Below are 22,709 nucleotides of genomic sequence, written 5' to 3' on the forward strand. Positions count from 1 at the left end.
AATGCAGTTACCAAAAGGGCAGGTGCCCAAATGGGCAAGGAAAAACACTCATCAGGTTTTGGTCTCTATTGAGAGACAGTTGGCAGCCTGTATACTGCCTTGCAGGCCTGTGTGACGATGCACATGTCAGGGGTGACAAAAACCTCAACTTTAGGAAAGTGGGGGAGGCCTATTTAGAACAGAGAAAAGTAGAGTACCAGCCTCTTTCACAGAAATTACAGACCCTGTGAGGTCCTGTGACATGTGAAGGGTTAGAACTCCCTTAGTCCGTTATGAGAGGGTGTCACCCCTCCCAGAGACCATATGTAGTTTAAGGACAAGTCAAGTCGAGGGAACCCTGCTACAGGGACAACTGTAACTATTTGAATACAGACACATTTTTAATTTTTTCTTTCCATTTGAAGACAGTTATATTACTCTGAAGAGTCCATGAAAAGGACTGATAAGGGAAATCATAAGATCTTAAAGCAGGTCAGTATATTTTTCTCCTTATATAATTCCCCCCAAATTTGGCAATACTTAATTAATAAATCATGGCAAAACATTTCTTTGCATAAATTCAATTAAGACTATTTTCCAATAGTGGTTTCATTGACCAAAAACTTGGACTGGAGTGTCATATTTTAAAAAGCCCTGTCTAAACTCTGAAGACTTGAAGCCAATAAAAGTGCCATGGAAAAAGTCTGGTGTCCTGCTTAGTAGCCCTGAAAATAGCTGGCGCTGGAGCATCAAGTCCATACCCTACCATCACTGGCAGTTAGAGGAGAAGGGAAGCAATAAGGGCGCCTCTGCATCCCCGTGGACCCCCATGCACTCTAGGCTGCAATGAGTAGGAGGGCTGCTGAGATGGGCCTTGAAGCCTAGGGCGTGGGCCCGAGTGGAGTTGCTGCAGGTGAGAGATTCACCTAACTCAATAGATACTGCAGGCAGGCTTGATGGCAGCTGGATAGCTTGGCTTCCTGGCCCTATGGGGCACATTAAGATTCAATTATGAAATTCCAGCAAAGGTGGTCAGTTACCATTCTTATTGTGTTTATGCAAACAATCAGACCAAATTAAATGCAATAAATAAATTAGTCTTGATTTGGCTCTTTTAATAAACAGAGGAATAATTTTAAGGAGAAAAATTCTATTTCAATACAAGTTATTAAAACTGAAATGTTTTCTTTCCCTTCCACCAGACCATTTGTTATAACTCTTGCTATTCTAATTGCTCAATAATACTAAATTTTATAATAGTTTGTCTCCACCAAGTACAAGCCCACCTCCTTCTGTGGCCAGGTCTCATCCCTCTGACAGACAGCAAGGGTCTCTTGGCTCTGAAAAAAACCTCTGACCTGCCTCAGCAGGAAGTAATTACAGAAGAAATCCAACGTCCATTTTCTGAAAGAATTCAGAGCCAGGATCCTTGAGGTAATATATTAGGCAGTTAGACAGACAGGAGCAGAGCAAGGAGAATGGGCCAACTAGCACTACCAAATGTAACTCTTTCCACCTCTACCTATGTGAGACAAGGGGACTCCCCAGAAGCAAGAGAAAAGTAGGCTGCAGATGAGGCAGCCTAGGAGGCTGCCCTAAAACCAGTGGGGCCTCTACAGATTCTAGTGACTCTTCCAGACCCTGACCTACCCACCTCACCAGCTTACACAGAAACCCAATCTAGAAAAGCTGAAATCCATAACCAATCTTTACTCAAGTTCTTACAGGCTTTATAGTTGACCCAGAAAGAATCCAGAAGTATGTCCGAGATGCTCTGCCTGTACCAATGTCTGATCTGGTTCATCCCTTCCACCCTGGTGACTCTTTTTGGGTAAAGAAATTTACCACCCACGGTCTGACTCCTACCTGGAGAGGACCACACACCATCATCTTGACCACCCCTCAGCAGTCAAGGTCAATAGGATTTTGATACGGCTTCATCACACCCAGCTTAACCCCTAGAGGGCCGGGGAGCACGATAGCGTTCCTCCTGTCTTTTGCCAAAAGTGCCGGGAGTGCTATCGTGCTCCTCCTGCAGTGTCACTATTAGATGCTAGTAGTTCACTCTTTATTGACAGATGGCATCTAAGTGCAGATTACTTATGATGCCAAATGGTTGTAGTTCTAAAATGGACCACTGGCATTTATCTGCCTAATTTTTTACAGGTACTACGATTTTATGAAGTTTACTCAGATTTTGTAGCCCTAAAGCTTCGAAATGGCGTCCAGTTCTAAGTCAAATTTTTTTCTACTAGTAGTTTATAATACAATCAGCAAACAATATATGTCAAAGATGAAAACAAATGTAGTAAAGGTTTACTTAAGTTTTTGAATATGTAACTTCATGTACTTGTGATTCGTAATTTTTTTCCTAAACTGCTGTAAAATCATCAAAATGCCTTGGCAATTTTAGCATAGTTCCTAGGATATTGGTTGGTACTCAAAGGGTTAAGGCAGCCCCAGCAGAATAAAGAATCCAGAACTCTTCATCAGACCCACTAAAGCTGAGAGTCTCTCGCACGTATCCTGGCCCTCATTCTGGACCCCTGTCTTATAAACTGGTTTATTAACTTTATTCAACAGAAAATTAATTCCATCAAGCTTATGGTCCTCAGGAGCCGATATGACTTCCTACCCAACAGTAACCCACAAGTCAATGATTTGACTCATTTACATAAAATCAGTAGGGAATGAAGCATAGTAATAATCCCTCCTTAGGGAAAACTGCTGTTTTAGAATTCTCTGCTGTTTTGAAATTCTCTTATTTTTAGACTGTAAAATAACTTTGTTTTTTAGCTTGAATAATAGAAAAGATAAACTTAATTGTCTGACCTTGCAAGCTCGCCATCTAAAGGGACTGGTACGCTGATATTGATGCTAGGTGCCTATAGAGATATGATACTCGAGGTTACAAGTTGTCTTTATAGATATGACAGGTGTTTGCTAGATATGATATGTAGTAAGGCTATAAGCTGTCTACAAAAATAACTTACACAAAGACCCTAAAAATATAAAAAGAGAATGCTTCCTCCTTTGGGTGTTCAGAATTTGACAGAGGTAATCTGCACTGAACCTGCGTGCCATAAATTGACTCCTAACTAATTGGCTCATTAAGGCGTCTTGTCTAGCTTGTTGATTTGTGACACAACAATTCAAAGCAAAAGACTCTTAGAACTGAGAGAGGAGGTGGGAAACCAAAGGCTGGAATTACTCTTTGAATCTGAGCACCTGAAACAGACTTTAGAACATGATTAAGAAGCAGATCTTTCAAAATTAGCTGATGAAAAGGCTATTGAAAAGAAACTCAGCGCTAATATAACTGCATTTTCAAAGTACAATTCCACATCCAAAGACCTACTAAGAAAGGTAGTAGAGTGTATTGCGCTGACGGAAGTAGAATGGCTGTTTATTTATCTTCCATGACTTCCATTTCATGTTCCTCCTCCTCTAGCCTGAATGAGCTTTCTGAAGTGCCCCACAAATACAGTTTTTTCTTTCTAGAAACCAACTCATCTTTCAAGATCCCAGCCAAACAAAATTTAATCTCTATAAAACTTGTCCATAAAAGTATTTTCTGTCTACTTTAAAACTCCTATGAAACATACTGTACTACCCTTAATATTTAGTTGCGATATTTCTTACACTGCCTTGTCTTATTTTGCATGACTACATTGAAGGGGTTGGGGCCTACAATACAGTTTCTTCTGTCTCCCATTTGATGTTCAATAAATACATATTGTCTATATCATATATATGAATCTGACAGGCAGGAAATATAATAAATTCATACAAATAGGACACCATCATTTTCTAATTCACATCTGCAAGTGAAAGGAAGATGCTTCCTTATACCAATATTTCTTCATTTTCACCATGAATAACTATATTCCTACCTGTACAACATATCTCTTGTTTTTGCCCACACCATATTTCTTCTCTCTTCTTTTGTGACAATAACTGTATTTTCACTGGGGACACACCATCTACCTCTGCATTAAGTCTCAATGGGAACATCTTTCAATACTCTTCCCCCTCCTGTGGCCTAGGGGTAGTCATGGAACTAAAGGGATCTGGGCAATTCAACTCTGTGGGCAGTAAAGCCAAGGGAGACCCTGGTTAAGGCAGATCCACTCCAGGGCAGACCCTGACAGGACTTGAGCTGCCCCTGCTAGGTCCTTTCAGAGGCCTGTGTTCATCTGCCCATTTCAGAGAAATGCCTGCCTTCCTTACATTAGCCAGAGTTGGTTTCACTGCTTGCAAACAATTAACCTCCACTAAAAAGCCTTCACATTTTTGAAGTCACTGAAGTGTCTGGGCCTATGACATGGCAGATCATTTTTAGCTTTTTACTGAATGGTACGATTCATATCCATAAAATACCAAAGCAGGCAACTTGCTCAGATTGAAAGTGATTTACCTACGTAATTGTTGGTGAAACAGGTATCTAGGATTGTACTCGTTGTAAAACTTAAAGCTACAGATGCAATAACTCTGGGGTAGCTTAGCATCAACCAAGAAGCAGAACCATTTACTGCATTCATTTTTCTAAGTCTCCCGCTTTACTTATTCGTTTTATTTCCATACATTGTCAGTTTCATGAATCCCACTCATAAAAATTTAGAAACAATCAAATTGTCTTTAAAGTTTATTTTATTCTGGAGCCGTGGGAGAGGCCGTTACCAGAGTAAACGCAGTTCTGAGGTTCTTGATCTTCCACAATGGGTGAGCCACAGCAAGTGAGTGCCCTTCCACCACCTCCGATGCAATACATCAAGGAGTATACGGATGAAAATATTCAGGAAGGACTAGCTCCCAAGCCTCCACCTCCAATAAAAGACAGTTATATGATGTTTGGCAACCAGTTCCAGTGTGATGATCTTATCATCTGCCCTTTAGAAAGTCAGGGCATCGAACGGCTTCATCCTATGCAGTTTGATCACAAGAAAGAACTGAGAAAACTGAATATGTCTATCCTTATTAATTTCTTAGACCTCTTAGATATCCTGATAAGGAGCCCTGGGAGTATAAAACGAGAAGAGAAACTGGAAGATCTTAAGCTGCTTTTTGTACATGTTCATCATCTCATAAATGAATACCGACCTCACCAAGCAAGAGAGACCCTCAGGGTCATGATGGAGGTGCAGAAACGTCAACGCCTTGAAACGGCTGAGAGGTTTCAAAAGCATCTGGAAAGAGTCATTGAGATGATTCAAAATTGCTTGGCTTCTTTGATGATTTGCCTCAGTCAGAAGCAGGGATAAGAGTAAAAACTGAACCAATGGATGCTGATGATAGCAACAATTGTACTGGACAGAATGAACAAGAAAGAGAAAATTCAGGTCATCGGAAAGACCAGATTATAGAGAAAGATGCTGCCTTGTGCGTTCTAATTGATTAAATGAATGAAAGACCATAAAGGGTTTTTTGTTGTTTTTATTTTTTCCTTTCAGTAAATTGCATCATATATTAGTTCATTCGCTCTTGGAGAGTCTTAAAAGAGATATAACTATGAGTTATATAAACAGCTTCACTCTCCAACTTTATCAATTATGAGATGTCACAGGCAGTAATTTCATTTTATGGCAAGCATAGGCAATGAGTGTGACTGCATTAAGAGTAATCAACTTAAAAAGCAAAGTGCTGATGTTGTGTGGAATATTCCTGTTTTTGGAGTTGCACTAAACATTGAAGATAATCCTCAGTAATAGCAAATTTCCGTCCTCGGAACGTAGACTTGTTATTTGCTTTAAGAATGATAGATAGAAGCAGCAGCCCTGTAGGTTGCTTGGTGTTAAAAAAAAAAAAAAAAGTTTATTTTATTCTGTATAAGATATACTGTTTAAAAAATATATTTTTTATTGACTTCAGAGAGGGAGAGGGAGAAAGAGAGAAATATCAATGAGAATCATTGATCAGCTGCCTCCTACAAGCCCCCTACTGGAGCCCACTACCCAGGCATGTGCCCTTGAAAGGAATTAAACCTGGTACCCTCCGTCCCCAGGTCAATGCTCTATCCACTGGGCCAAACTGTCCAGGGCCAAATTGTCTTTAAATATGGGTCTCAAATCTACTTCCAGGTAAAAAAGGAGGAATTTTTAGTCTTATTAGGAATTGTTTGGTCATTACTTATTCAAGATTAATTTAACGACGGGAACTATTTACCATCCAATCTCTTCTAGGGCTAGAAATGCTTCGTGTCTGGCCTGATGGACCTGATTCAGTGATAAGATCACAGTAATATTTCTATTTACTAATCCAAACTAGTGCTTTAATGTCTCAACTTTGCATTTTTCAAGGTCACTCATTTTATTTTGTGCCAGTAGGGTAACTCAGTTAATCTTAGGCAAAAATGTTTCCACTAAAAATGTTGTAATATACTTAAGAAAATATTTTTTGCAATTATGCCATCACTCCGTACACTGTAAAGTAAGGCACTGTACTCCAGTTATCTACTTTGAATCCATCTAAGAAAGGAGACTCAAAAATCCTTGCATTCCTAACATGTGTGCCTAAATTCAAAACATCCCATTGTTCTTCTCCAAAGTCAGTTTCCTGGGGATGAGAGCCACAGGTCTGCCCATGGGATTCGGGCGGCTGGCCTGCTTGTTGCAGCCGCTCCAAGTCCCACAGACCTTCAGAGCCAAGGCAGAAGACCTGCAAAGAGAGTAGTTTTGCCCCAGTAGGATAGAGCAGAGCCCAGTGGCCGGGCGTCCAAGATGACACAGAGCCAGGACTGTGAGGTCAGGTGCACGTCAGGTGAAGCACTCAGTTCCTGGAGCAGATGTACATTGCATGTGGGCTGGGCACCTCCCTGGGATCCGGCACCTGCACAGCCACCACTCAGCAGCCCACCCCAGTGGGGACCCAGGAAAATAAGGCCGAAGCCAGTGTGTCAGGGACCCCACCCCACCCTAGTGCCTCCTCTACAACCCTACACCCAGGACCGGCCCCTCTCAGGAGGCTTTTTTCCATTACTTCTTTTATATCTTCCAAGATGTGTGAGACCACTGAAGGCTTTCTCACATTGCTTAGATTCATAAGGTTTCCCCCAAGTATGTGTTCTTTCTTCCACGCTTTCTAAGAGACTTGGTAAAACTGAAAGCTTTACCACATTCCTTACATTAATAGAGCTTTTCTCCACTATGTGTGCTTTAATGTCTGGGCATGTGCAGGAGGCAACGAATTGATGTGTTTCTCTCATATCAATATTGTTCTCTGTCTTTCTCTCTGACTTCCACTCTCTCAATGGAAAAACATCCTCAGGTTGAGGATAAAAAAAAAATAACTAGCATACTCAAAGGCTTTTCTACAACCTTTAAGATAGGGCTTATTTTCACTGTGAGTTCTTTCCTTATGATTTATCTACATTATGAATGTTTTTGTGAATTCAAAGGGAACTGGGATGAATAAAGGATTTCCCCCATTGCTTACATTAATAGGATTTTTCCTTATTATGAGTTCTTTTATGACGTCGGAGGGAACTTGGATCAGAGAAAGCTTTACCACAATGGTTACATTCATAGGGTTTTTCTCCAGTATGAATTCTTTCATGAATTCTAAGATACATGGAAAGACTGAAAGCCTTACCACATTGCTGGCATACATGGGGCTTTTTTCCAGTGTGTGTTCTTTCATGCCTTCGACAGGACTGTAGATAACTGAAGGCTTTTCCACAGTGCTTACATTCATAGGGTTTTACCCCAGTATGAATTATTTCATGATCTTGGAGAGAAGATGGATAATCGAAACCTTTGCCACAATGCTTACATTCATAGGGTTTTATCCCAGTATGAGTTCTTTCATGACGATAGAGGGCACCTCGATCACAGAAAGCTTTGCCACAATGCTCACATTTATAGGGTTTTTCCCCAGTATGAATGCTTTCATGACGTCGGAGGGAAGTTTGATTAGATAAATCTTTATCACAATGCTCACATTTATAGGGTTTTCCCCCAGTATGAATGCTTTCATGACGTTGGAGGGCATCTAGATCACAGAAAGCTCTGCCACAATGCTGACATTTATAGGGCTTTTCCCCAGTATGAATTCTTTCATGACGTTGGAGGGAAGCTCGACAAGAGAAATCTTTCCCACATTGCTTACATTCATAAGTTTTCTCGCCAGTATATGTTCTTTCATGATTTCTAAGAGAAGTGGAACTGAAAGCTTTATCAGATTTCTTACACTGACAGGGCTTTTCTCCACTGTGTCTTCTTTCATTTTCTCCAGAGTACTTGGGAGACCTGAAAGCTTTGCTACATTGCTTACTTTGATATGGTTCCTCTCCACTATGAGTATCTTTGTAAATTTTAGAGTAAATGAGATGACTAGTGCCTTTCCCACACCCATACAGTTTCCCACCGATATGCATTCTTTCATGATTTCTATGGGAAGCTGAATAGTGGAAAGCTTTCCCACTGGGACTGCCTTCATGTCTTCGAATATGTTGGTGATGCTTGAAAGCTTCCTCAGGATCCTTACATTTATAAGGGTTTTCTTCGTATTCCTGACACAGGTATAGTTTGGGTCCAATGTGAGAGCTCAGGTGGTTATTCAAGGATAAATAATGCATGAAGATTTGCCTACACAACGTGGCTTTCGGTTGTTTTACTTCAGTAGGAGTTTCCTTCTTTTCATTATGATTTGGAATCTGGTTGAAGTTTTCTCTGGATTCTCTACCATCGTTCCTTGTACAGAGTCTGTCTATTGTATGACTGCTGTAAAAATAAGAAGCATATTATTAATACTCAGTTAATGACTTAATATTTATTAATAATATGACAATGACATTTTTACTGTTTTCAAGGAAAGTGTGATGTTTCTGTAAATTCCAATTTTTGAAAGTGGATATCCTAAAACCTCTGAAATAGGCTGGATCATAGGTATTATAAAAACACTTATATTCATTAATGGTACTTCTGTATATAGTTTCCAAGTGTAATTATTTTTATATACTAAACATTAGGTCATATTTCAGAAAAAAAAACATTTAGAGATTATTAGAAGAATCAATACATTTAAAATGGGGCTTATACAATTGGGTTACCTGTTTATAAGATTGTTTTGTGGACTGGGCCCATGTGGCTCACTGGTTCAGCATGGACCCACACACCGGGATTGGTGGTTCAATTCCCCAAAAGGGAACATGGCCAGACTGTAGACTTATTAACCCCAGTATAGGGCATGCAGGAGGCAGCTAATCAATGTTTCTATCTCTCTCTCTCTCACCTCCACAATCTAAAATTAATAACAACATATTTTTGCACCACCAGTGTGGCTCAGTGGTTGAGCGCCAACCTCTGAACCAGGAGGTCACAGTTTGATTCCTGGTCAGGGCACATGCCCAGGTTCTGGGCTTGATTCCAAGTGAGGTGCATGCAGGAGGTAGGTGCCAATAATTCTGTCTCATCATTGATGTTTGTCTCTCTTTCACCCTCTCCCTACCTACCTGAAATAAATTTTAAAATATTAAATAAATAAATAAAATAAGTATATAAAACCATTAAAAAAACAACAACAACAAAGATGCTCTTAATGCTTTCTCATGTCAATGCATCTCACCTAAGATTCATCCCATGATTTTCATACTGATCTTCACTATCATGGTCTTCACATTTTTCTTCTAAAATACATGCTAGAAAAAACATTATAAACTATTAAAGAATATAAAAAATGGTTAAATTTTAGGGACACAATGAGCTATGATCATTCCTAGTTTAATTAGCTATGTACTCCCTTTCCATATTTCAGTTCTTGAAACAGCATTGATGAGAAAGCAACACTAGTTTTCCAATTGACTAAATAAGTAACAAGGTTTTGCCGGCCAGAGTAGCTCTGTGGTTGACAGTCAACCAATGAACCAGGCGGTCACAGGTCAATTCCCAGTAGGACTGGTTTGCAGGCCAGATCCCTAGTGTGAGTGAGGAGGCTAAAAGGCTAATTCCAATGTAACCCTGATATTTGGAGGGTGGCGACTAGCAATCTGAATCCATTCCAGCCAGCCCAGTGTACATTCTTGATAACCTATAATTCACTACCTCTTTCACAGAAACTGGTCTTGCAGAACCTGTTAAGAGGCCATAAAACTGTGGACAGTGCACTGCCCCAGAAGGGAGGGTTATTAATGCTGGCGCCAGGCCAAACCATCAGATATGGCCTGGAGACCCCCAACACCTGGGGGCCTTCTTGCAAAGCCCATGAAAAGGACCAGAAGCATAATCCATATTTTTGGGACAAAGACTCCAGAAAGATATAAAAGAGAAGCCCCCTGCGTGTTACTTTACTCAGATTTGGAAAGTTATTCCGAGTCCACCAGCGTAAATAAACAGTATAATTCTTTTTCTCTAAAGCGTTGCTTAGTTTTTCTCTGGTCTTTTGCAACATGAGGTGCACAGGAGGTAGCCAATCTCTCTCACATCATTGATTTTTCTCTCATTCTCTCCCTCTCCTCCCTAAAATCAATAAAAATATATTAAAAAAAAAAAGAATTTGTCATAACTACCTATTGATGCCAGGTTCCAGAAGGTTTCCAGCATCACATCTGCGTAGAGTTCCTTCTGGGTCGGATCCAGGAAAGCCCACTCCTCCATGGTGAACTCCACATTAACATCCTCAAAGGCCACTGAGTCCTAAAGCATCCCACATATGCATAGAGGAGAATGGGTGAGACAGCACTGAGGATCTACACATTAATTCACAAAATTTCACATAGGACACATGGTCCCCAACATTCAGTCTATAGCATGATTTTAAGACTTTTATGAATTTGCCACACTCACTTCCAGAAGAACACATGTAATTTATTTATTTATTTTTAAAATATATTTTTACTTATTTCAGAAATAAAGGGAGAAGAAAGAGACAGAAACAAACATCAATGATGAGAATCATTGATCCGCTGCCTCCTGCACACACCCCCCCCCCCCCACTGGGGATCGAGCCCATAACATGGGCATGTGCCCTTGACCGGAATCGAGCCTGGGACCCTTCAGTTCACAGGACGACACTCTATCCACTGAGCCAAACCAACTAGGGCACACATGGAATTTATTGATATGATTTTACTTTCATCACTTCAAGTCGTTTTGTTTTTTTTTTAAACCCTTGAACCCCCACCAACCAGGTGGGGCGCTCAGGCTAGCTGTGTTGCCCACTTGTGCTTTATGCCAACTGTATTCTTTTTAAAAATATATATATTTTATTGATTTTTTACAGAGAGGAAGGGAGAGGGATAGAGAGCTAGAAACATCGATGAGAGAAAAACATCGATCAGCTGCCTCTTGCACATCCCCAACTGGGGATGTGCCCGCAACCAAGGTACACTCCCTTGACTGGAATCGAACCTGGGACCTTTCAGTCTGCAGGCCAACACTCTATCCACTGAGCCAAACCAGTCAGGGCCATCACTTCAAGTCTTCACTGCTCTCTAATGTCAGGGTAAAGAGCACCTTGAACAACTTCTATATTAATAAATTAAAATACTTCTATTTTATTCCCATCAATTCCTTGTGAGAAAACTCATCTCAATTATAACCATTTGATGCAGCTGTCCATGAAACATACTGTTATATCTGCATAAAGTTTTAGTGACTGTGAATACAATAAGGGCCGTATAGCTTTCTCTTCTATACTTATCACCAAACAGGGGAGACCAGGAGGTGCGTGAAAATACAACTTGGAACACAATGTAATTGGCCATATTGTCCGGAAGTACCCCAGATTATTAGAAGGAGTCAGATACATCTGAATGAATGAAAATATTCTTGTGAAAGAGTATGAATGATCATTTGTTTTTATAATATTTGTTAGTAACTCAGTTTGACCTTTTGCCTTTCTCATTTCATGGAGTTAGGAAGTTAGAGCTCAGGCATGAGCAAGGCAGGACAACTTAGCCCTCTACAGAAGTCCTCTACTCATGAGCCTGAGGGTTACTTCATACTGATTTTTAGGACACATGGACACGTATATTGAAATCATAAGATCACACTCAAAAGAAGTCTTTCCAGTAGAACTCTAACATTGTAACCAGAGCCTGGACACTGAGGAACAATTTTAAGACTTGGCATGTACAAGGCCCTTTATTGAAATCTGCAATATTTTCATACTGAAGTGGCACATGATTCCAAAATACATAGGGGTGGTTAGGGGTACTGAAAATATCAGGCAGAAAACTGTAAAATTTGTCTAAACACTATGTTCTACACCTGAAACTAATACAAAATAGAATTAAATGTAAACTATAATTGGAATCCTTGCTAATAAAATAGTAATATGCAAATTGATCGTCACTCCAACACACAAGATGGCCGCCCCCAAGTGGTCAAAGATGGCCGGCATGGGATGGCAGTTGGGGAAGATCAGGCCTACAGGGGAGGGCAACTGGGGGCAACCAGGCCTGCATGGGAGGGCAGCAAGAGAGGACCAGGCCTGCAGGGGAGAGCAGTTGGGGGAAACCAGACCAGCAGGGGAGGGTAGTTGGGAGGGACCAGGCCTGCAAGGGAGGGCAGTTGGGGACGATCAGGACTGCAGGGGAGGGCAGTTAGGGGTGACTGGTCCGGCAATGGAGGGCAGTTGGTAGAGACCAGGCCTGCAGGGGAGGGCAGTTGGGGGCAATTGGGCCAGCAGGGGAGCAGTTAGGTGTCGATCAGGCTGGCAGGGGAGTGGTTAGGGGCTGATCAGACTGGCAGGCAGAAGCAGTTAGGGGCAATCAGGCAGGCAGACAGGCGAGCGGTTGGGAGCCAGCAGTCCTGAATTGTGAGAAGGATGTCTGACTGTCCGACTAAACGGGCAGTCGGACATCCCTCGAGGGGTCCCAGATTGGAGAGGGTGCAGGCTGGGCTGAGGGACATACCCTCCCCGCCCCCCCTTGCATGAATTTTGTGCACCAGCCCTCTAGTGTAAACTATAAATGGAAGCATATATGGTGTTTATGGAGAGGAAAAATTAAGATCATTAAAATGTTCATATTATCGAGAGAAGAGACAAGATGGCGGTGGAATAGGCCGAAGTGTCCCAACACTTGTCCCGGAGCAAACAGAATGAGCTGAAACGAATAATATCTACCCCGAATTGGCGAAGCAGACTCAGCTGGTGAGACAGTTTGCAGCCGGGAAGGGCAGAGTTCCCCTGGAAAGGTAAAAACCAGGGTTCTGGGCAGGAAAGTTTGCCAGATCTCTGAGCCCAGAGGGTCAGAGGGAAACCTTGCGGCACCCAGCTGCATCCCTTGGGACAGGCTCAGCCTGATGGGGGGAAAGGAGATCTGCAGGACTGTTGGTGCCAGGGGATTTGAGATCTGGGTGCCATAATTACGAAAGACTGAGCCCAGAAGGGGCAGCCTGAAGCACTGACCAGACCATGCAGTGCCGGTAAAAGAAGAGCTCCCAGAGACTCAGTCTTACCCGTTTCTGTGGCTGGCATTTGTTTGTTTTCACTGAACCCTGTTCATAGGACATTTCGGATACCAACACTCACCCATGCTGAGGATCGGGAGAAGGTGCAGACAAGTGGACTCTGGGGAGAGGCTGGAGAAAGAAGGGGACTAGGAGAGGTGGCAGCAAATTGAGTGCTAAGTCACGCCTGAGCCCAGGACCTGGGCAGCCATTTTTTCCTAAAGTTATAACCCTTCCCTCCAGCCCCCAGGTAAGGAATACAGCCACACCCAGATTCCACCCTGAATGGTACAAAGGAATAAAATAATCTGATTAGTCCCTGGGAGTTAACAAGGTCTGGCCTTCAGTCCCAGGAAAAGAAAAAAAAAAAAAGAAATCACAGACATTCCAGAAAACTGGGATCTTAAGCCAGCCAAAGGATTGACATTTCAATTTTCCATTTTTATATTATTATTTTGTTAGCTTTTATTTTGCTTTTTTCTTTGTTTTCCTTTTTTGTTTGTTGCTCTTTTTTTGCCTTTTTTGTTTGTTACTTTATTTTCTACTTCTTTTCACATTATTTTTTCATCATTTAATTTTATTTTATTTTTACTTGCTATTTTCTATTTTTATACCATTTTTAAATCAATTTTTTTGTAAATATATTATTTTGTTCCCCTTCTTTCTCTTCTTATCCACTCATCCCTTTCCTACTTCCTCTATACTGAATTGAGGTCCTCCCCATATTTATCCAACTCTTAACCTTATTTCCTGTATATCAGCTCTGCCTCTATATATTCTGCCCCCAACCTCTATACTGAGTGTTTGGTGTTTGTATTTGTTTGGTTTATCTATTGGTTCTGTGGTGTTTTCTCCATAAATATATATTCTCCTTTTTCTTTTCTCTCCTATCTTTTTTTTCTCTCTTAGATATCATTTGTGCTCTCTTTTCTCTCCCCTAATTATCTTTTCTCAGGTGGTTGCTTATATTGGGGTTATCAGTGCCATGAGTACATTCATGCTTTGTTCCCTTTGGGTCATGTCTTGTTAAGGTGAATATTTTGGGATTAGTGTTCTACATTCTATTTTCATCTTTCCTTTAGCATCCTTTTACTCTACCTCAACTTTACCTTTATGCAAAAACTCTCTTCCTCACTTTCCCCCTTTTGTTGTCCTGTTTCTCTTACCCTATCCCTGCTTTAGATTTTCCCTATTCCTTATTTTTACCCCATTAAAATTTCACCCTACTTATATATCTAATTTCCAATCCCCTGCTCTAAATCCATATACACCTCTCTCTTCTCTTTCTTCACTATCCAAAGTTTTTTTTCTCTCTGTTGTTTTGTTGTTGTTTGCTTGATTGTTGAGTATATTGGGGGGTTTTTTATGCTTGTTTGTGAGATTGTTTTGCTTTTGCTTTTTCTGTTGGTTTTTTTTCCGATTATTTTTTTGCTTCTGTTTTCCCTCACCTCGCTTGATATTAGTTGTTGTTTGTAGTTTGCATTCGTCTCCAGGGATCTGTTGCTGGAATTTGTTGGGATTAGTGGATGTTCTATTGGAGTTTTACCCCATATAAATAGTTTCTTCCCCTCTTCTACTTCATTCTCTTTCTTTTCTCTTATTTTTTTCCTTTTCCCAATTTCATTTCTGTACTCCTTTTGTTATGCCCCGATTTCAGGATCCCCAAAAGACCACCAGGGAGCCAGCGAGTCCGATGCAAAAGAAAAGAGTCTTTATTCGAGCTAGCTCAAGCTCCCCGTCCACCACACTCACTGATGCAGCGGCAGGAGGCAGAGAGAGAGGGAGCTCTATGTGGAGAGGGGTTTTATAGGGGGGTTGGAGTAAGGGGAGGAGAGAGGACTGTGGGCCCTGCCGATTGGCCAAGCGCAAGTCGGTGTCTTGTTACACAGGATGTGGTCGTATCTACGGCGCACACTTCCCTTGATTATCATTGGTTAGTTTAAAGAAATCCTAGGTGTGGCTAGCAGAGGCTTGTGCTTCTGGGAAGAAGCTCCTTGCTGAGCACATGGCTAATGGCTGTTGCCCAAAAATGGAGGATCCGGGGCAAGATAGAGGGCATAGCCCTCGCCCTGGGGCAAGATGGAGGGCTTAGCCCTTGCCCTTTCACTTTTTTTTTCTTTTTCTCTTCTTTCTTTTTCTCTTCTTTCTTCTTTATCCCCTAATTCTCTTTGATCGGGTGGTCACCTTTATTTGGGGTTACTAGTATCGTGAATACATTTGTGTTCAGTGTCTTCTGCGTTGTGCCTTGCTGTGTTGTATTTTTTGCCTTTAAATCAATGCAGTAGAGAGAGAACTACATAACCAAACACCTGGAGAAGAGAGATCATGGGGAGACAAAGAAACAGCCCGCATATGAAAAGAAAAACAGCCATCACCAGAAAAGGAAGTAAATGAAATGGAGGCAATGGGGGCAAGCAACCTGTCAGAGACAGAATTCATAAGGTGGATGAAAAGAATAGAAGACAAATTCAACAATATGTGTAAGAACCAAGAGGAAATGAAAAATGACATAAATGCTATAAAAAACTCAATAGAAAGCAACAATAGTAGACTAGAAGAAGCAGAGAACCGCATCAGTGAGCTAGAGGACAAGATAGAAAAAAATACCCAAGCAGAGCAGCTTCTAGAAAAAAAAAATTAAAAAGCAGGAGGAGAGCTTAAGAGAACTTTGGGAAAACACGAAACGAGACAACATCCGCATAATAGGGGTGCCAGAAGGAGAGGTAACTGAACAAGGAATAGAAAACCTGTTTGAAAAATTAATGACAGAAAACTTCCCTGATATAGGGAAGAAAAAACTCACACAAATCCAAGAAGCTCACAGAGTCCCAAACAAAATGAACCCCAAACGACCGACACCAAGGCACATTGTAATTAAATTGGCAAACACCAACGACAAAGCAAGAATCTTAAAAGCGGCCAGAGAGAGACAGAAAGTTACTTATAAAGGATCCCCCATCAGACTAGTGACGGATTTCTCAACAGAAACACATCAGGCAAGAAGGGAATGGAATGAAATATACAAAGTCATACAAAGGAAGGGTTTGAATCCAAGAATACTGTACCCAGCAAGGCTATCAATCAAAATTGAGGATCAAATCAAGAGCTTCACAGACAAAAAAGGACTACAGGAGTTTATTACCACCAAACCAGCAATGCAAGAAATGCTAAAGGACCTCCTGTAAAAAAAAAAAAAGAAAAAAGAAAAGAAAAGAAACAAAGAAGGAACACCGGTAAAGAATAAAAATGGTGACAAACAAGTATCTATCAATAATAACTTTAAATGTAAATGGATTAAATGCCCCAATCAAAAGACATTAGGTAACTGAGTGGATAAGAAAACATGACCCATATATCTGCTTTCTACAGGAAACTCACCTCAGAAAAAAAGATGCACACAGACTGATGGTGAGGGGATGGAAAAAGGTTTTTCAGGCGAATGGAAATGGAAATGAAAAAAAAGCTGGGGTAGCAATACTTATATCTGACAAATTAGATCTCAAAGTGAAGGACATAAAAAGAGATAAGGAAGGCCACTTCATAATACTAAAGGAAGCAATCCAACAAGAAGAAATAACTCTGGTAAACATATGCACCCAATATAGGAGCACCCAAATACATAAGAAAACTTCTGGAGGAGATCAACGGAGAGATTGACAGCAATACAATCATAGTAGGGGACTTTAACACCCCACTATCACCACTGGACACAAATCTTCTAAACAAAAAATCAGCAAAGAAACATCAATCCTAAATGACTCACTAGATCAGATGGAATTAATTGACATCTTCACAACATTTCACCCCAAAGCCACAGAATATACATTCTTCTCAAGTGCACATGGGTCAGTTTCAAAGATAGACCATATATTGGGTCACAGACAAAGTCTCTTCAATTTTAAGAAGATAGAAATCATATCAAGCATCTTCTCAGATCACAATGGCATAAAACTGGAAATCAACTACAATAAAAACAATACAAAAAAATCAAACACATGGAGACTAAATGGCATGCTATTAAACAATGACTGGGTTACCAGAGAGATCAAAGAAGAAATAAAAAACATCATGGCAACAAATGACAATGAAAACACAACAATCCAAAACCTATGGGACACAATGAAAGCAATCCTGTGAGGGAAGTTCATAGCTCTACAAGCCTACTGCAAAAAACAAGAAACAATGATAATAAATTACCTAACCCTACAACTCAAAGAGTTAGAAAGAGAGCAACAAGAAAAGCCCAGAGTGAGCAGAAGGAAGGAAATAATAAAGATCAGAGCGGAGATAAACGACATAGAGACCAAAAAAACAATACAAAAGATCAACAAAACCAAGAGCTGGTTCTTTGAAAGGATAAACAACATTGATGAACCTCTAGCCAGGCTCACCAAGAAATAAAGAGAGAGGACCCAAATAAACAAAATCAGAAATGAAAGAGGAGAAATAACAACAGACCCCACAGAAATACAAAGGATTGTTAGAAAATACTATGAACAACTCTACTCCAACAAACTAGACAACCTGGAGGAAATAGATATATTCCTAGAAAAATACAACCTTCCAAAACTCAATCAGGAAGAATCTAAAATCTCAATAGGCCAATAACTATGGAAGAAACTGAAGCAGTAATCAAAAAGCTTCCAGCAAATAAAAGCCCGGGGCCAGACGACTTCACAGGGAGTTTTACCAAAGATTCAAGGAAGAACTAAAACCTATCCTCCTCAGACTATTCCAAAAAATTCAAAAGGAAGGAACACTTCCAAAGCTCATTCTATGAAGCCAGCATCACCCTAATACCAAAACCAAATAAAGACAACAATGAAAGAGAATTACAGACCAATATCCCTCATGAACATAGATGCCAAAATCCTCAACAAAATCCTAGCAAATCGGATCCAGCAGTACATCAGAAAGATCATACACCATGACCAAGTAGGTTTTATCCTAGGATGCAAGGATGGTACAATATCCACAAATCAATAAACGTAATACAACACATAAACAAATTGAGAGATAAAACCCACATAGTCATATCAATTGATGCAGAAAAAGCATTTGACAAAATCCAACACCCATTTCTGACAAAAACTCTCAGCAAGGTGGGAATAGAAGGATCATACCTCAAAAAAATAAAAGCCATAGATGACAAACCCACAGCCAACATCATAATCAATGGGCAAAAACTAAAACCATTTCCCCTAAGAACAGGAACAAGACAGGGATGACCCCTCTCACTACTCCTGTTCAACATAGTACTGGAAGCACTAACCGTTGAGATCAGACAAGAAGAAGAAATAAAAAGGCATCCAAATTGGAAAAGAAGAAGTAAAACTGTCCTTATTTGCAGATGACATGATACTGTACATAGGGAACCCTAAAGACTCCATCAAAAAATTATTAGACTTAATGAATGAATTCAGCGCCGAAACCGGTTTCGCTCTGTGGATAGAGCGTCGGCTTGCGGACTGAGGGGTCCCAGGTTCCATTCCGGTCAAGGGCATGTGCCTGGGTTGCGGGCACATCCCCAGTGGGAGATGTGCAGGAGGCAGCTGATCGATGTTTCTCTCTCATCGATGTTTCTAACTCTCTATCTCTCTCCCTTCCTCTCTGTAAAAAAATCAATACAATATATATAAAAAAATAAAATAAATGAATTCAGCAATGTAGCAGGATACAAAATTAATTCCAAGAAATCTAAGGCATTTCTTTACACCAATAGTGAACTTACAGAAAGGGAGACTAAAAAAGCAATCCCATTTACCACTGCATCAAAAAAATTAAGATACCCAGGAATAAACTTAACTAAGGAGGTAAAAGACTTATATGCGAAAAACTACAGGACACTGAAAAAAGAGATAGAGGAAGACATAAATAGATGGAAGAACATACCGTGTTCATGGATTGGTAGAATCAACATCATCAAAATGTCCATACTACCCAAAGCAATCTATAGATTCAATGCAATCCCCATTAAATTACCAACAGCATATTTCACAGATCTAGAATGAACGTTCCAAAAATTCATCTGGAATAAAAAAAGACCTCAAATAGCTGCAGCAATCCTGAGAACAAAGAATGAAGTAGGTGGGATCTCAATACCAGATATCAAGCTGTATTACAAAGCCACTGTTCTTAAAACAGCTTGGTACTGGCACAAGAACAGACATATAGATCAACGGAATAGAATAGAGAACCCAGAAATCGCCCCCAACCACTATGCCCAATTAATATTCGACAAAGGAGGCAAGAGCATACAATGGAGACAAGACAGTCTCTTTAATAGATGGTGTTGGGAAAATTGGACAGATATATGCAAAAAGATGAAACTAGACCACCAACTCACACCATACACAAAAATAAACTCAAAATGGATAAAAGACTTAAAGGTAAGACTGGAAACCATAAAAATACTACAGAAATCCACAGGCAGCAAAATCTCAGATATACGCTGAAGCAATTTCTTCATTGATACTGCTCCTAACGCAATGGAAACTAAAGAGAAAATAAACAAATGGGACTACATCAAAATAAAAAGCTTTTGCACAGCAAAGGAAACTACCAACAAAACAACAAGAAGGCCTACTGCATGGGAGAACACATTTGCCAACGATATCACCAATAAGGGCTTAATCTCCAACATTTACAGGGAACTCATGCAACTTAACAATAGGAGGATAACCAATCCAATCAAAAAATGGGCAATGGACCTAGATAGACACTTTTCGAAAGAGGACATACAGACAGATGAAAGATATGAAAACATGCTCAAAGTCACTAATTATACGAGAGATGCAAATCAAAACAACAATGCGGTATTATCTCACATCCTCCAGAATGGCTATCATCAACAAATCAACAAACAACAAGTGTTGGAGAAGATGTGGAGAAAAAGGAACCCTTCTGCACTGCTGGTGGGAATGCAGACTGGTGCAGCCACTGTGGAAAACAGTATAGAGTTTCCTCAAAAAACTAAAAATGGAACTCCCATTCGACCCAGTGATCTCACTTCTAGGAATATATCCCAAGAAGCCAGAAACACCAATCAGAAAGGATATATGCATCCCTATGTTCATAGCAGCTCAATTCACCATAGCTAAGATTTGGAAACAGCCTAAGTGCCCATCAGCAGATGAGTGGATTAAAAAACTGTGGTACATCTACACAATGGAATACTACACTGCTGTAAAAAAGAAGGAGGGTGGGGGTAAGGGGAAGAGATCAACTAAAGGACTTGTATGCATGCATATAAGCCAAACCAATGGACACGGACAACAGGGGGATGAGAGCATAAGTGGGGGTGGGGGAGTTGGGAGTTAATGGGGGGATGAGGACACATTTGTAATACCTTAACCAATAAAGAAATTAAAGATTAAAAAAATGTTCTTATTATCCAAAGCAATCTATAGATTCAATGCAATTCCTTTGAAGATACCAATGGTGTATTTCACATAACTAGAAAAAATATACAAAAATTTTATATGAGACCACAAAACACCCTGAATAGCAACAGCAATCTTGAGAAAGAAGAACAAATGTGGATGAATAACACTACCTAATATCCAACTGTACTACAAAGCCATAGTAATCAAAACAGTATGGTCCTGGCATAAAAACAGCATAGAAGTCAGTGGAACGGAACAGAGAGTTCAGTAATAAATCCTCTGTCTCTGCTGTTTGGGTTTATGCTACTCAGAACCCATTTGCTGTGCTGGGTCAGTGTGAGAGAAGATTCTAAGGCTAATGTCCCAGTCCACCCTTTTATGAGTACCCATTTATTTACTGTAGGATTTTTTCTGTTTCTAAGCTCTCTTCTTATATGTAAGATTTCAGGTTGTTAAACTATTCAGAAGAAAAAAAATATGAAAAATAATCATTCAAACCTCCCCAAGTCTTTTTTTTTTTTTTTTTAACCTCCCCAAGTCTTTTTCCTAGGAGGATTCCAACAGGCTGCAGAAATGGCCCAGTGCGGGTAGGGGTTGAGGGGGAGGCCACTCCCATTTTTGTAAAAAAAATAATAATATCATTAAAGCCACTAAAGGCCAATTAGTTATCGCTGTTACAAAATTTACCAAGAAATGCCTTCAGTAATAATAATTGGCTTTAAAATCTCAAAAGTTGATAAGGCAAAATAAATATAATTAAAATGAAAGGTATATGATAAAGCTTTTTCAGTGGTAATTATATTTGCCTAAACACAGTTTTCCAAAGTCTTTGGAAACTTAAAACTTTGGAGTTTGCTGAATTAAATTGTAAAAAATTATTAAATATCTAGATATTTTGAAATAACAGGATACTGAAATATTAATCTGAATTTGCCTCATGTGGAGAATCTAGAGGATGGATTTGAATTTGTTAATAAGTCTTGTATTTTCTTTGAAACAGTTCTTAAAATGTGAATGTACTGCCAATCTGAGGAATGTTAATTACTTACATGCTACCTAAAGAAGATTTTTAAGGGTGAAGCATTCTAACTAATTGGAAAGTAAATATGGCTTTGTGTAATGGAAGGCATGAGGCATGGAGCTACATTTTGAAGGAAAAAGAAAATGGAATCTAAAGTTGGTTCTTTCTGAAATTTGTAAGGTGTCTGATGAAAGATTTGTGAAAGTTGTAGAAAGTTTATGGAAGTTGTGGAATTTTGTGAAGAGAAATGTGAAAAGGAAATTGTATAAATGACACAAGCCAGTAAGCACGACAGGTGGAATAGGAAACTGAGATGGCTAAACAGCAATTTGGAGCCATCTCGTAAATTCTATCTTCCCTAAACCAAGGACACTTAAGAGTAAATGATTTGCATTTTGACTCCCTAACCAGAGGGTATATCCAGATGGTAAACAGTTTATATCAATGTACTCAGGGAGACAGATAGCAGAAATCCAATTAGTGTCATTTGCTGACCACACCCAAGGACAAATGAAGTTAGAGAATAAATCCTATTTTGGGTAGTCCTTTTCTAGTCTGTTAAAGGGGAAAAGATCTTTCCTGTTTTTTACCCAGGAAGCAAAAGTTCTATAAATTATTAAAATGGTTATATGTTGTATTAAGCAGGAATTTTCTTAAAAGCCATCTTTTAATCATGGAAACTGAAGTTTGCTAGCCCATGTTTGTACCTAATACACTTCAATATATGAACTTTTGGAAAATAAATTTGACAATCCTTCCAGAGTTTGAATTTTTTTTTTTTAAATATATTTTATTGAGTTTTTACAGAGAGGAAAGGAGAGGGATAGAGAGTTACAAACATCGATGAGAGAGAAACATCGATCAGCTGCCTCCTGCACCCCTCCTACTGGGGATGTGCCAGCAACCAAGGTACATGCCCTTGACTGGAATCGAACC

At 39.9% G+C, this 22,709-nt stretch overlaps 1 protein-coding gene and 1 pseudogene across 2 annotated transcripts in view; one reads left to right on the plus strand and one right to left on the minus strand.

Moving 5' to 3' along the window:
• The window catches only part of LOC308519496 (uncharacterized protein), a 43,987-nt gene that overhangs the window by 14,246 nt on the left and 7,032 nt on the right, over window positions 1-22,709 (minus strand). The window contains exons 2-4 of the mRNA XM_081091493.1: window positions 10,481-10,607; window positions 9,541-9,613; window positions 7,567-8,696 (exon numbers count right to left, since the gene is read on the minus strand). Of these exons, the coding sequence (XP_080947619.1) occupies window positions 7,567-8,696; window positions 9,541-9,613; window positions 10,481-10,607 (1,330 nt within the window). The remainder of the gene's footprint in view (window positions 1-7,566; window positions 8,697-9,540; window positions 9,614-10,480; window positions 10,608-22,709) is intronic.
• Window positions 4,654-5,395, plus strand: LOC308519497 (mediator of RNA polymerase II transcription subunit 7-like; annotated as a pseudogene). Its single transcript has one exon. The product of its transcript is annotated as a mediator of RNA polymerase II transcription subunit 7-like (transcript).

This window comes from Myotis nattereri, assembly GCF_964212035.1.
Source record: "Myotis nattereri genome assembly, chromosome: 5".
In the NCBI taxonomy this organism is placed as follows: Eukaryota; Metazoa; Chordata; class Mammalia; order Chiroptera; family Vespertilionidae; genus Myotis; species Myotis nattereri.